The sequence below is a fragment of the Tamandua tetradactyla genome, chromosome 4 (genome assembly GCF_023851605.1).
Source record: "Tamandua tetradactyla isolate mTamTet1 chromosome 4, mTamTet1.pri, whole genome shotgun sequence".
In the NCBI taxonomy this organism is placed as follows: Eukaryota; Metazoa; Chordata; class Mammalia; order Pilosa; family Myrmecophagidae; genus Tamandua; species Tamandua tetradactyla.
The window spans coordinates 63,810,949-63,826,822 of NC_135330.1; the positions used below are offsets into that span (position 1 = coordinate 63,810,949).

Here is a 15,874-nt window from a genome sequence, read left to right on the forward strand (position 1 = left end):
AGAACTGGGCCAAGTGAGGCACCAAGACTCTTTTGAACTTTTCAGACAAAGTTGAGGGTGTGAAGGAGTTCCCTAGTTTGACCCTATGGGTTGTTTCTGTACACTGAGTCGGGGCTATATTTGGCCGGGGAAGGGTTCTTATTAAGAGCCAGCCTCACTGCACAGGCACTTGCAGCTCCATACTGCCACCTTGTGGCAAACTCCAGGACACTTCTGCAGCCTTCTAGAGCTGGATGAAAGAGTGCTAGGAAGGTCATCATCCCTTTCACGACCTCTCCCCTACTGCTCAATCACATTGTTTTATCTTGTGCGTCCTCTTACCAGTGCCCCTAGAAAATAATGATGCCCAGAAATCTCCTGTATATTAAGGTGCTTTATTGGTCATGTTTCAAACATCTCTGTGTTCCTGACCCAAGAATGAGCGGTGGTAGTCTAGCATTTACATACAAAACCTATTTACGTACAAAACACAGATGTAGTCATCTGGGGAATTACTGACCCATGCCAAACAACACAAAAAGCCATTCTGAGAAATCTCCACAGTCAACAGATTAACCCCTTCCTGCCAGCCCCTGTCCTGCCCACCTCCCCATGCCCCACTGTCACATGGGTTGAAGGGACTGAAACACTGTATTTCACACAGGATGACATAAACATTTTACAGACATGTCCAGCCCAGTGACAGCATTGTTCAGTTTCTCCTGGTGTGAGCTGCCAGAAATGGGACTGACCCCAAAAAGCACATCCTGACTCCAGAGCCCCGCCCTAAAGCTCTTCCGCTGGCCTAGAAACTCTCATTCATGGATGCAGGCCAGATTTCCTGCAGGAGCCTCCTGGAGCCCCTACGCCCGTGTCCAGTTGCTTCTCACTGGTCTCATCTTAGAGCAGCAGCTGCTTCCTGGAAAAGATCAAGTGCAGCCTCTCCCTGGGGGAACAGTGAGCTCTCCAAGACCACCACCACAAGTAAATTCCCCTCATGCAAAACAAAACAGAAAATATAAAGGTAAAAGGGGCTGCTATAGAAGGCAAATAATAGACATGAAAGGTGTTTGGCCAACCTTGATTCCAGGGCTCTCTCTCTATCTGGATGACAGACTCTCTTGGGCCCAGTGCCCTGGAAGTCACCCAGCAGATGCAATTCAGAGTCAGGTTTTTATTATCTTCTCTGCACTAGCAGAACATTCTGCAATCTACAATCTTACACATTTCTCCCAACAAGGTAGGCACTGTTACATCTATTTAACAAATGAGGAATCTGTTGCTTAGAAGATTAACAACTTGTCCAAACTCATACAAGTAGAAAAGGGGTGAGGCCCAGAACTCAAATCAGGTCTGGGAGTCCAAGGCTGGTGTTCCTAACGTCTGCCAGTCATCACGGTGAGCAAAGACTTATGTAGTATCCACTATGGGTACCAGGGCTCAGGAATGTAGTGTGAAGAGAGGGGGCCTTACATAAGCAGAGGAAGGAGCAGCTTCAACAGCTCGGTCTGGCCACGCAGGTGCCCAAGCCCAGCTCCTCTGGGGCAGGTGGACAGGGAAAAGTCGGCTGGATGTCAGAGGCTGACACGGACACTGAGTTTGGTCACAGGGAGACCATGAGTCTTCCTGTCTGCCTTGAGCTTTGGTCTTATTAGAGGCCCATGTCCTGTTCTCTGGTTCTCCAGCACTGCCCAGCCTGGCATGCTTCGTTCACTCACAATACTCCACTTAACTCTTTTCTTTTAAGTAGGCCTAAGGAGACTTTTCAGAGCCAAATGAGCTCTTAAAAAAATATATCAGCAAAGTCACAATTATCCCTCAAAGCTTCCTTGATGGCAGGGGTCAGAAAGGGAACCTGCCCTCAGTAGCTCTTGATTAGATTAGTAACCTCTTACAGTAGTATAGCACTCCTGGGTTTCCATCCACAGCCTTATTTGACCCTCATAACAGACAGCAGAGCCTAGCCAGCTTTTTGTCCAAATGCTCAGGTTCTTCCACCAAAGAACCACAGCCCAGGTCTCTTGACTTCTCAGCAAATGCTCTTTCCACCATCAACACTGTCTCTTAAATTAGATCCAGAACTGCAGGGGCGGTGGAGCTCCACTCACAATATTGATCCCACTGGAAGTAAAGAGGAGGGGTAGGGCAAAGCCCCCGAGTCCACCCTGCCCTGCTGCCTCTCCTGGCCTCAAAGGGGGATCCAATATCACAGAATGGAGCACAGAATTGGCAGCACAGCCAGGGCAGGACCTACAGTCACTAGAGTTGAGTCAAAGGGTATAAATGTCATTGCCATGCAAATCCATCAATTCTGCTAGAGTTGGTAGGTTACAGCATCCATTCCTGGTCTTGCGAAGTCAGGAAGGAAAGATCTCAGATCTTTACAGGTGAGGAGACGGGGTGGGGGGAGGAGGGTGGCCGTGGCTTGCCCAAGGTCACACAGATCCCTAAGGCAGAGCTAAGCTCCAAATGCTGGGCTCCTGATTTGACGGCAGCATCCACATGGTTCGTAATGGAAGCTCTGGAGAGATGTAGGTAAATCCAGAGCCATGATGATTACACCCTTTCTCCTGGAGGCCTCCTTCAGGCACACCCAGAGGGAGGAGCGGTGTGGACCCCCCGGTGGGGTGCTGGGGAGAAGGTCAACCAACCCCTGCTCTCCAGGGCTCCCTCTCAGTCTTACTTGTACGGTGACATTTCATCTCCTTTCCTCCTCTCTCTGGTCACGCTCACCCCAATGGGCCATGCCACTGAGGATCTACACCACTTTCTCCCCGTCTCCTACTCTGCAAAGGAGGAGGGCATAGGGAGAAGATGAACCAGCAATTGCAGAGTATTTACCAGGTACCAGGTGAATGCTGAACTAGGTAAATCTTGCATCTTCATTAGACCCTCTCTCTTCAGCAGATGGCAGGCAAAGTCCCACCCATTTGTTTTTCTTCATTAAACAATCCTCCCCCCACCCCAAACACACACACCACAAATTCCAGGATCTAAATACGGGTTCCTCTCACAGTTTTCTACTTCTCTCCTCTTTGAGTTGGGTTTGAATAAACTAGCCAGGTTAGGAGGAGGTGAAGCCAAGGTAGGAGACTGGCCTCCAGTTTCCTACCACCTGTGGACCCACAGACAATGCCAACCTAGTCTGCCCAGATCTGGCTGCTCTCCCACATCCCGCACCTGGGCATTTGTTACCCTGTAAATATGGTCCATTCAGGGTTGCAGACAGTTTGAGCCTCTGGGACTCCCAGCATCTGAGTTTGGGAGCTATCAAAGGCAGCCCTGAGGACAGGGGTGGCTGTGACATCAAAGGTTGGGGGGCCATTCTGGCCTTCTCGCTCTACCCCAACTGGGCTCCCCTCAATGCTCACCTTCCCAGCATTTACTCCAGGGGCCTGAGATGGGCAGAGAACCTCGGCAAACCCTGCGGGCAGCACGAGACTCCAGGAGTCTGCCCTAGAAGGTGCCGCTCACAGTACAGCGTCCCCGTCCACCTGCACTAAGTCTCTCCGACTCTTCAGACCCAGACCTAACGCTGAGGCTGAGGCTGAGGTTGTGGGTGGGGGCACAGCTGGAGCGGGTGAGCAGGATGGTGCCGCGGCTCGAGAGACTGCCGTTGGACAGCTGCCTGCGCATCTGGGGTGGGGGACCCCTACAGCAGGCAAGGTTGCGCAGGGGGTGTGGCAACAAGTGGTTGTTGAAGGCCATGTAGATCCAGGGGTTGCAGCAGCTGCTGAGGTTGCCCAAAAGCATGGAGATGGTGAAAGCCACATTGGTGGAATCTGCCAAGAAAGAAGCACAGGATGCCTTAGAATTGGGACCTGGGAGAGAGAAACAGATACGGAAACTAAATGCCAGGAGAAGAAAGGGATTCACTCAAGGTCCTGTAATTAGAAAGCAGCACAGCTGGGACTTGAACCAGGGTGCCAACTCAAGTCTTACCTCATTGATTTTTTTTAAATAACTATAAAGTGAGGGTGAGGGGCTGAGGTGTACTCCAAGCTGAAATTAAGGGATTAAACATAGTCAGGGATAGATCAACCCATAGAGGAAAAATTGTCTTTGTTCAAAATCCATGATCTTGAATCCCCTTATGGTTGTAGACTTTGGACAAGACAACTTCTATAAAATATTAAGCAGGATTCTGGGCCACTGGACTAAGCTCAGGGCCCTCTGCCCCACCTGCATCTATGGCATAGATCATGAACACACATGGCCTGCTGGATTCTGTCTCCCTGAAACCCTCAGGGGTGGTCACATCCATTCAGTCATTTGCTCATCTGAGCATGTGAGCACTGCCTCTGTGCCAATACCCGTGCTAGGGACGGGTACGGCAAATGACCGCAGCCTGACTGCCCTGCCATCATCACCAACCACCGCAGGAGAGGCAGCCTCTGGGCACGAGGCACCCAAGCATCCCATTCCAGATCACTGCTTGTTTTATATCCTTAGATATAAACAATTTATATCCTCCTACAGGGAGGGTAGTCAAAATGTGAGAGTCTGTGTACTGGCAAAATTCATTCCAGGCACAATATCCTTCCGAATGAGTAACTGAATGTCCTCATGCCAACAGCAATGCTGCTGGGATGGGTTCCGACCTCCTGCTAGGTACACCACGGGTGCAGCTTTGGCATGGGGCACACAGAGTTACCCAGTTTGCAGGCGAGATTGCAGAATCATCTCCTTCCGTGTCTGAGCTGGAAGGAACTTTAGGGGGTACCCTATTCAGTATTATCACTGCACATTTAATAAGAACCCCCACTTGAGCCTAGGTCGCCCAGCTCTAAGACAGAGATCCTGCACTCCATACAGGGTTCCAATCAGCGAAGTCAGAGCTCCAGCTCATGTGTCTACTATATAAAGTACCATGATCTGGGCTCTTCAGATACACTGGCTCCTGGTGCACATGTCCCAGTGATGTGCTCATAGTGGGGGTCACTCCAGACCCTAGGGAAGGGAAGAACCCTTGACGGAAAGTATGAGCTATGTGGGGGGGAAGCAGAAGGCATTTCAGCCTGGCTGGACAGGCTTAGGACACAGAAATGAGGGGGAGGGGGAACAACAGTAAGCGGAGGAGGGACCAGTATCAACCACAAGCTCAGCCTCCTTCATTTGAGCCTAGGTTCTGACTTCTCCCTGGTTCACACAGTGATGAGAGGCTGCAGAAAACTTGGGAATTTGCTTTGGTTGAGGGCCTGGTATAGGTATTTCTTTTCTAAGCGAGCACATTGCCTGTAATATAACACTTTGTCCCTATACTCCTTACTCAGAGATGCCCTCGATAAGTGGTAAATCACTAGACACAGGAGAGGGATGAAGTGGTGAGGGACAGGGACACGGTGATGGTGGGCACAGCGGGCAAGCAGGAAAGGCCCCACTGACTGACTGGTGAGATCCCCATCTCCTCGGAGAGACATTAAAAAGGGATGAATGGGGGTGCAAGGATAGCTCAGAGGTAGAATTCTCACCTGCCATGTGGGAGACCCAGGTTTGATTCCTGGCCCATGCACTTCCCACAAACAAACAAGCGATAAAGCAAACAAACAAAATCAGCAAATGGTGCTGCAATAAGGGGATACTCACATGGAAAAAGAATGAAATGTGACCCCCTCTATACAGCGTACCATAAAAAAAAAAAAAGGGGATGAATGAGCACCTCGGCCCTGGGGCCACTGGCTGAGCTGTGATCGTTGGAAGGAAAGCCATGTCACGAATAAAGCTGGGCCTATAAAGTCCCTAGTCAAATTCTGACTCCACTTACTAACAGTGGCACTTAGGACCAGTTACTTTGCCTCCCTGAGCCTCAGGTTACTCAGACGTAAGATAGAGATGACCATCCAAAACTAACACGAAGACCAAATGTGCTTGGCGCTAGGAAGCTCTTCTTCCTTCTCATCTGTACTTGGCCAGATCAGGGCCAAAAATGAATATGCGCATTGCTTCAAGAGTAATTTGTAAATAGCTCCTTGTCTGGACTGAAATCAAGAAATGTGATTAAGAAAAAGTAAAACGGGACCATGACAGTTTGGTATTGTTTTCATGCTTTCTTTTCTTTGCAGGATTGTGTTAAATTCATGAACAGCCTTCCCCTCAGTTCACCTCTCCAGAGAAGCAAAGCATTTGGCTTGAGCATATCCTAAGGTTAGCAAATGAGATTAGAAACAAAAGTATAAGGGAAGGGGCACAACTCCCTAGGAGCCGGCAGGAATTGGTAACCTGGGTCTGCTGTGCAATGAACTCTTAGTAAGTTACCAGAAGAAAACTTCCCCCCAATTTTTCAGGGTCCCCAGATGTCTTTAAGGCAGTTACCTACACCCATTATACATCCTGACCTTGGCCCACCACGTGACACACTGCCCAGCACACGGTCAGCCACCCAAACAGGTTAACATTCACTTGTCCCAGCACCCGACTCTTGCCTAATTACAGCAGCAGGAACAGCTGGCTTTGAACACTACTGTCCAACATTCAACTGCCCTGCCACAGTCCCTGCTGTCCTGAGAACAAGCTCATCCCCGGACGGCCAGACCACCAGAGCTGTCTGAAGCCCAGGAGGCTGCTCTCAACCTCATCCCAGCGGAACGACGAGAGCAGGTCCTTCCATGTGCCACCTAGAGCACAGGCCTCTTGGAGGGTCACATTTTGTTCCTCACTTAGGAGGAAGGCCCCTCTCTTCAACACTTCTAGAACCAGGGTTAGGGTTAGGGCATGGGGTGGAGGAAAGACACAGGGACACAGAAGACCTGGGTTCTGCTCTTCATTTTGCCTGTTGTGTGGCCTCAGTCAAGTCACGTTTCCTCTCTGAGCCTGTCTCCTCACTTGCAAACTGAATGGGTTGAACATAAAAATTTCAGGGTTGCCATGGACCAACTCCAATTAGTTGGAAGTAGCTACTGGGGAGTTCAAAATCATGCCCAGGCACGGGAGGAAAAAGGGTAGAGAAAGTCTGTGGGCCACACTAATTGTCCTCCTGGACAGGATCATGTGAAAATCCCTTTCGGCTCTATCACTCTATGCTTCTAAAGCTCACCAAGCAAACCAGCAGTTGGGGGGCTAAATCTGTCAACAGTCATATTTTTTTAGGGCCACATTGTATTTTAAAGTTTTTAAATTGGTCGCTAAAACTAACAATCAGGAAATTTGGCATCAAAGACACTCACATGACATCATCTGGCTGGATGGGGGTTGTGCCTGCTCCTTTTCACATGGGGCAGGCACCACTTTTCTTACCGCTTCACCCACTTGTTCCCTGCATGGCCCTGGGAGGCACTGAGTTTGCAACCGCTGCGTTGACCCTTCCACGCCCCGTTCCCTGTTCTCCTCCACCTCGCCCCTCCTATACAGCCGCACACTTGCCTTCATCAGGTGCGTTCTCGTCCCACACAGCCCACATCTGGACGCTGAAGAAGGGCGCCCAGCAGGCGATGTAGGCCAGCACAATGACGAAGGTCATCTTCACCGTTCGAACCTTGGCCCTGGAGATGGTGCTGGTGCTGCTGACCCGGGACGGCAGGCCCCGTGGGGCTGCAGCTGGGCCCCACTGGGAGGGCCCGCCCCCCGTCCTCCAGCCCCCTCCTTCTACCCTCCCAGCCTGCGTCTTGACTTTCAAGTTCTTACAGATCTCGTGGCAGATGAGGCTGTAGCAGGCTGTGAGCACGGCCACAGGCAGGACGAAGATGGCGAGGGTGGTCCAGGTGATGTAGGCCCGTGGCCCCCAGGGGAAGCGGAAGTCTGCCCAGCAGTCCAGCACCCCCGAGCCCTGGATCACCTCCCGCAAGGAGAAGATGAAGACTTGAGGAAGGCTGAGGAGGGCTGCCAGTAGCCAGGGGGCAGCGATGAGCGGGCAGGGAGACTGGCTGGGCTGCTGGAGGCTGCGTAGGGGGTGACAGACGGCCAGATAGCGGTCCAGCGTCATGGCCAGCAGCATGTAGGTGGAGGCGAACATACTGAGCACCTGTAGGTACTTGATGGCCCGGCAGAGGAAGTCGGGGCCCTGGAAGCGGTAGGTGATGTCCCACAGCAGCTGGGGCAGCACCTGGAAGAGCGCCACGCCCAGGTCGGTCAAGGCCAGGTGCAGGACAAAGAGGTGCATGCGGGAGCGCTTGCGCCCTGACCAGCTCAGGGTCAGCAGCACAGTCAGGTTGCCGCCTGTCGCCAGCACCAGGACAGTGGCCAGGACCCCAATCTCCACCCTGGCTAGCTCCTCGTCCCGGCCCAGCCAGGGTGTCGTAGCATTGGGGGCAGAGAAGGTGCTCCCAGGGGTGGGGTGAGCAGCCCAAGGAGACCCAGAATAATCCATGGTGGAGATTTGCTGGGAGGGAAAGAGGGAAGGAGAAGGATGGAAAGAGGAGGTGGATGCAAGTGGAGACGTTTGACGACGGAGTGGCAAGGAAAAGGTTTATGGTAGAGAGAGAGAGAGAAAGGAGAAGGGTGGCAATGACAGGGAGGAGACTTGAAATTACATGGAAATAGTTAAAGGACTAGAGAAAGATGAATGAGCTAAGGAAGGAGAAAATGTGCCTGGCATCTCCGATCAGGTGGGGCGGAGGGGGAGTCCTGGAGCGAAGGGGGGTGGAGTGGGGGCTTAGGGAGGCAGGCAGAGGAGGCCGCAGGTGGGGCTTCTGGAAGGGAAAGCTGCGGGAAGCTGCTACTACTCCCAAATCCACCCCAAATTCACTTTCTCCAAACTGTTTTGGAAGCCGAAAGCGGATGCCCCTAAGCCTGCTAAAAAGGCGCTTTTGGAAGGCGCCGCTCCCTGGCTGGAAGCCCTCGCCACGTCCAGGCGTCCAGAGTCAGGGCTGGGGCGGTTGAGAGCAGCGTGAGCGCCCGGGCTGGGGCCGAGCGGGTTTTATGGGCTTCCAGCCGCAGCCCAGCAGCCCCTCGGCTCGCCGGTTGGCTCCGGCCTAGGAGGGCGGAGTGAGACTCGCAGGCAGCCACCCGGGAAGGAGGATCGAGAGGCTGGCGGGGAGGGGAGGGGGATAGTGAAGGGGAGGGAAGAGGGACAGAGAGGGCTGGGGACGAGGGACAGGGAGGGAAGAAGCAGGCCCTGGAAGGAAGCACTCACCAGCCGGCAGGGCGCACCCACCCGCAGACAAACTCTCCTAGGTTCACAATCTGAAACCACTACGCTCTTTCTCCAGACACGTGCACGCCTGGGCGGGGTGGTGATGGGGCCAAATTCTTCCCACCTACCCGGGGATCCACGGCTGGGAGCGCTGTTGGGCGCGCGCCCTGCTCCAGGCTCTCCGCTAGCCCGCGAAGAGTCCAGGAGTCTGCAGGGGTGGCCGGTTGACCGGGGCAGCGCCCCCAGACACAGCGCTCTGCCCTTGCGAGCCGAGTATGATCGCCCAGTGGTGGGAGCCTTGGAGTCACAGAAGGAGGAACTGGTGCTCTCGATGCGAAGGGGTGGAGTGAGGACTCCCGGGTAGTGCACGCGTGAGGCGAGTTTTACACTCCAAGGGGACGTAGGATCACCCTTGGCCTCTTCTGAATGCTTTTCACGCTCCAGGTTCCAGGCACTTCGGGTATCCTAAACGCAGTTAACTATCCTTCCTGGGGCGGAGAGCTCTATGCCCAGAGAAGTTACCTCACTTGCTCTGGGAGATGATAAAACTAGGAAGCAGTAGCGGCGGGAGTAGAACTCAGGTTTCCTGGCTCGCAGCCCAGCGTGCTTTTCCTAAGACACATCCAGGAGCATTTACGGCATCACCAATTTGAAAGGCATTGGCTGCTGGGGTACAAATAAAAATAAAGGGGTATAAATAAAAACGAAAAGGGGGAGCGTCAGCTCAGTAGGGATGGTATTGTGTGGTATTCCCTTATTTGCCGTGAACATAAGGCAGATTACCAAGTCTCCCTCTAGAATAGAGTGGAAGCTTATTTGGGGTGGCAAGAGGGTAGCGGAAGAGAAACAGAAAGGGCAGGATCTATAATTGTAGGGAGCTCTCGTCTTGCCTTTTATTCAAAGCAGGCTCCCCTTTACCATTTCACCCACCCGCCCGCACATCCCATTAGCCTTACTTCTTGTAGGTTCTACCTCCTAAACAGCCTACAAATTCACCTCCACCACTTCATCCCAACTGCCGCGGTTCAAACACTCACCGTTTCTCCTCTAAAATACTCTTCCTTGATGCTTTGCAGCCCAAGTTTCCACATTCTCACGGGTTTTGCTCCATTAAAGTCATCCTTTCAGTCTCCGTTGGATCATTCCTGTCTGCATGCAAGCAGGCTCTAGTGTTGTCATCTTAATAATAAAGAAGACCCCTCCCCCGACATTGTTCCCCCACTTCCAGCTTCTGATATCTCTTGCCCTTACAGGTACAAGTTCTCAAAAGGGATGATGGAGCTTGTCTCCATTTCCTTGCTCCCAATCATTCATTTCTTGAGGTATCCATTTTTAAATATATATATGTTTAAATATGTGTTTTAAAATAGCACGTAAATGATATCATACAATATGTACCATTCTGGAACTTGCTTTTTAAGTTCTAGCTATTAAATTCTAGCTATTTTATTCTTTTTTTTAATTATAGTTCCTCCCTCCCTAGCCTCTTCCCACCTAGAGGCTAGATACTTTCCATTATTAATTATATTCATTTAAAATATATGTCTATATATATGTGTTCTAAAATGTTACATAAATGACATCATAGTATGCTTATTATTCTGGAACTGGTCTTCTCAATTCTACATTATTTTTGAGCTCTGACCATACTGATACATAGATTATATCTAGTTCATTCATTTGAACTGCTGTATAGTACATAAGTACCCAGAACCCTATAATTTAGGCTATTTTCAGCTCATTTCCCCCTACTTATATCTTAAAACACCACAAAGAACATTCTTATACATATCTCCCTGTGTTCGTGTATAAGAATTTCTCTCAGGTATATGTTCAGAAATATATACCGGGGATAAGTATTATTAGGCTATACGGTGTATGAATTTTCAATAAGATAGGACCATATTGCTCCCTAAATGAGTTGACATTTATTCTTCTCCTAGTTTTAGTTGAGAGTTTCCCAATACACTCACAGTCTGACTTTTAAATTTTTAACAAATCTGATAGATGTGAATTATCTCATTTTGCTTTTATTTTATATCCTTCATTACTAATTATTTCTTTAAAACTTTCTATACATTTGTTGCCTGGATTTCCTGTTCTGTGAATTGCTTGTTCATATCCTCTGCACGCTTTTTTATTAGGCTGTTTTAAAAATTGATTTATAAGACTTTATATATTCTGATATGAATCCTTTTATAGTCTGATGTAAATATCTTATTTCAGTCTATCATTCATCTTTTAACTTTGTGGTCATTTGCTGTATAAAAAAATTTTGATTTTGATGGAATCAATTTTTCTGTTATCATTTCTGCTATTTGTATCTTGTGTTTCCTATCTCCTAACTTTTCTAAGAGATTTAACTTTTGTTTTTAATATTAAGGTCTTTATTCTACCTAGAATTTATTTTCATGTATGTGTGAGGTAAGAATCTAATTTCATTTTTTCCCATATGGCAAATTGATCACTCCATTTATTGAATAATAAATTTATTGAATATTGAATAAATGAGGTATCATTTCCCACCTATTGCCTGTATAATACACCAAGTTTCAAAATATGTATGAGGCTGCTTCTGGCATCTCTGATCTGTTTCATCAATTTGTTTTTCTGTTCCTTTCCCAGTACTTCACTATTGCAGATACCAGAGCTTTATGAAAACCCTGATTTAAAGCAAAACAAGCCCTTCCCCCTCCTTGTTCTTATTTTCAAAATGTTTTCACATTTTTTGGAACTTCTGTAGGAATTTTGGCATCAGTTTGTCTAGGTCCACAAAAAGATTCTGTTGAGTTTTTTATTGGAGTTGCATTTAATTTATAAATTAATTTTGAGGAGAATTGATACATATTTATTGAATTATATATATTTATTCAGGTCTGTTCTCATGTCCTTCGATAATGTTTTATAATTTTTCCTTAGATGTCTTGCTATATTTTGTTAGACTTTTTCCCCTTGGACCTTACAGTTTCCATTGCTATTATACATAGAATGTTTTTCTATCACATTTTCTAATAACGAATTGGTTTTGCTAGTGTATGGGATACCAATGATTTATGTAACTTGCTCTAATATCCAGCAATTTTGCTGCATAATTTTAGGGTCTATACATTTCTTGAATTGCTTATGCATACAATATTATCTGCAAACCGTAATAATTTTGTGTCTTTTCTCTCCCAATCTGTTTAGCTCTTATTTTTCTTGCCTTATTGGAATAAGATTCCAGTACAATGTTGAAAGGAAGACAACATTGATATGTTTTTTAACTTAATGGGATTGTTTCTAAAGTTTCACCATTAAGTATTGCATTTGCAGTGGGTCCTTTTCGCTTTTTCATTTTTTAAATGTACTTTTTAAAATCAAAGTTATACATGCACACAGTATAAAAAGGTGATTTTACAGTGATTGTTATGAAAAAAAAAACAATCATCTTTTACTACCCCCATTTTCTACTCTCTAGAGATAACTATTTTCTTCTTTTAAAATATTTTGTTAAAGCATATTTCAATCATATATAAAAGTAGAGAATAACACAAGTAAATCCTATTTTTTCTCCACTCTGCTTTTTTTTTCTGTTCTACATATATATTCAGAAATTCTCAATATCATCACATAGTTGCATATTCATCATTTCTTAGAACATTTGCATCAATTCAGAAAAAGAAATAAAAAGACAACAGAAAAAGAAATAAAACAATAACAGAAAAAAAGAGATTATACATACCATACCCCTTACCCCTCACTTTCATTTATCACTAGCATTTCAAACTAAATTTATTTTAACATTTGTTCCCCCTATTATTTATTTTTATTCCATATGTTCTACTCTTCTGTTGATATAGTAGCTAAAAGGAGCATCAGACACAAGGTTTTCACATTTACAGAGTCTCATTGTGAAAGCTATATCACTGTTCAATCATCATCAAGAAACATGGCTCCTGGAACACAGCACTACATTTTCAGGCAGTTCCCTCCAGCCTCTCCGCTACATCTTGAACAACAAGGTGATATCTACTTAACGCATAAGAATAACCTCCAGGATAACCTCTCAACTCTGTTTGGAATCTCTCAGCCATTGACACTTAGTCTCATTTCACTCTTCCCCCTTTGGTCGAGAAGGTTTTCTCAATCCCTTGATGTTAATTCTCAGCTCATTCTAGGGTTTTTCTCAGTCCCTTGATGCTGAGTCTCAGCTCATTCCAGGATCTCTGTCGTTGCCAGGAAGGTCCACACCCCTGGGAGTTATGTCCCACGCAGAGAGGGGGAGGGTGGTGAGACTGCTCGTCATGTTGGCTGGAGAGAGAGGCCACATCTGAGCAACACAAGAGGCTCTCTTGGGGGTGACTCTTAGGCCTAGATTTTAAGTAGACTTGACCTATCCTTTGTGGGGTTAAGTTTCATATGAACAAACCCCAAGACTGGGGGCTCTGCCTATAGCTTTGGTTGTCCACACTGCTTGTGAGAATATCAAGAATTCAACTTGGGGAAGTTGAATTTCTCCCCGTTCTCACCATTCCCCGAAGGGGGCTTTGCAAATACTTTTCCAGTCACTGATCAAATCACTCTGGGATTCATCGGGGCATCACTCTGGACAAACCAACAAAATCTCATGTGCTACCTGAGATTCCAAGTACTTATGACATTCAATCAAACTATCTACATGAGTTATATTAGGAAATGCTCTAGTCAAAATATAAATTTTGTAACAAATAAACATTTTTTGCTTTAGTCTCACACATAAGGTGACATTTTAAAGTATTAATTATCATCTATTTTCAGCACCCTGCAATAATGACATTCCTTTGTTCTTCCTCATACAAAAACATTTTTAAAATTTGTACATTGTACATTTCACTATTATTACACACTCTAGGCATTCCTAGATTATACCATCTCGATCTTTACCATCTATCTTTCTTTCTGATTTCATTTATGTCCCCAGCCCTCCTCCCTCTATCATTCTCACATGCAAGTTCATTCAGTGTTTTAACATAATTACATTACAGTTAGTAGTATTGTGCTGTCCATTTCTGAGTTTTTATATTCAGTCCTGTTGCACAATCTGTATCCCTTCAGCTCCAATTACCCAATATCTTACCCTATTTCTATCTCCTGATGGTCTCTGTTACCAAGGAAATATTCCAAGTTTATTCACTAATGTCAGTTCATATCAGTGAGACCATACAGTATTTGTCCTTTTGTTTCTGGCTAATCACACTCAGCATAATGTCCTTAAGGTCCATTCATGTTGTTACATACTTCATAACTTTATTCTGTCTTACAGCTGCCTAATATTCCATCTTATGTAAATGTCACAGTTTGTTTAGTCAACTGTGTGTTGATGGACATTTTGGCTGTTTCCATCTCTTGGTAATTGTTAATAATGCTGCTATAAACATTGGTGTGTAAATGTCCATTTGTGTCCTTGGCCTCGTGTCCTTTGAGTAGAGACAGCATATAGATGGGTCCTGTTTTTTAATCCATTCTGCCAGACTATGCCTTTTGATTGGACAGTTTAATCTATTAACATTCAGTGTTATTACTGCATGGGTAGTACTTTCTTCTACTATTTTGCCTTCTGGATTTTATATGTCATATCTAATTTTCCTTCCTTTTACCTTTACTCATAGTCTTCCTTTCTACACTCTTCTCCACACCTCTCTCTTCTGTCTTCGTATCTGTCTCTAGTGTTCCTTTTGTATTTCTTGCAGAGCTGGTCTCTTGGTCACAAATTCTCTCAGTGATTTTTTGTCTGAAAATGTTTTAATTTCTCCCTCATTTTTGAAGGACAGTTTTGCTGGATATAGAATTCTTGGTTGGCAGTTTTTCTCTTTTAATAATTTAAATATATTATCCCACTGTCTTTTCGCCTCCATGGTTTCTGCTGAGAGATCTGTGCATAGTCTTATTGGGCTTCCCTTGTGTGTGATGGATTGCTTTTCTCTTGCTGCTTTCAAGATCCTCTCTTTCTCTTTGACCTCTGACATTCTGATTATTAAATGTCTTGGAGTATGTCTATTTGGATCTATTCTCTTTGGGGTATGCTGCACTTCTTGGATCTGTAATTTTAAGTCTTTCATAAGAGTTGGGGAATTTTCAGTGATAATTTCCTCCATTAGTTTTTCTCCTCCTTTTCCCTTCTCTTCTCCTTCTGGGACACCCACAACATGTATATTCGTGTGCTTCATATTGTCTTTCAATTCCCTGAGTCCCTGCTCATATTTTCCCATTTTTTTCCCTATAGTTTCTGTTTCTTGTCAGATTTCAGATGTTCCATCCTCCAGTTTTGAAATCCTATGTTCTGTCTCTTGAAATCTACCATGGTAGGTTTCCATTGTTTTTTCCATCTCTTCTACTGTGTCTTTCATTCCCATAAGTTCTGTGATTTGTTTTTTCAGACTTTCAGTTTCTTCTTTTTGTTTTTTCCTTGCCTTCTTTATATCCTCCCTCAATTCATTGATTTGGTTTTTGATGAGGTTTTCCATGTCTGTTTGTACATTCTGAATTAATTGTTTCAGCTCCTGTATGTCATTTGAATTGTTGGTTTGTTCCTTTGACTGGGCCATATCTTCAATTTTCCTAGTGTGATTTGTTATTTTTTGCTGGCATCTAGGCGTTTAATTACCTTAATTAGTTTATTCTGGAGATTGCTTTCACTTCTTTTATCTAGGGTTTTCTTGCTGGATGAATTTGTTGTCTATCTGTTCTTTAACATTCTGTTCAGCTTTATCTGGACCTTTAGCGTAAGTTTTGTTTAACAGAGGAGAATGTTTTAGTTCTTGTTTTCTTGTTTCTTGCCCTGCTTGTGTGGTGCCTTCCCCCCTCCCCCAC

The 15,874-nt window shown here is 46.0% G+C and overlaps 1 protein-coding gene and 1 long non-coding RNA gene across 2 annotated transcripts; both read right to left on the minus strand.

The window, feature by feature from the left end:
• Positions 1 to 3,221: 3,221 nt before the first annotated feature.
• AVPR1B (arginine vasopressin receptor 1B) lies at positions 3,222 to 8,281 on the minus strand. Its single transcript, XM_077155786.1, is given in 3 exon segments — positions 3,222 to 3,495; positions 3,497 to 3,761; positions 7,339 to 8,281. Coding segments are annotated over 3 exon segments (1,254 nt in total). The 3' UTR covers positions 3,222 to 3,449.
• Positions 8,282 to 9,149: 868 nt separating this feature from the next.
• Positions 9,150 to 10,552, minus strand: LOC143679017 (uncharacterized). The gene is made up of 3 exons (XR_013173520.1): positions 10,298 to 10,552; positions 10,084 to 10,195; positions 9,150 to 9,712 (listed from the first exon to the last, which is right to left on the minus strand). It is a non-coding gene; the product is annotated as an uncharacterized LOC143679017 (long non-coding RNA).
• Positions 10,553 to 15,874: the final 5,322 nt, after the last annotated feature.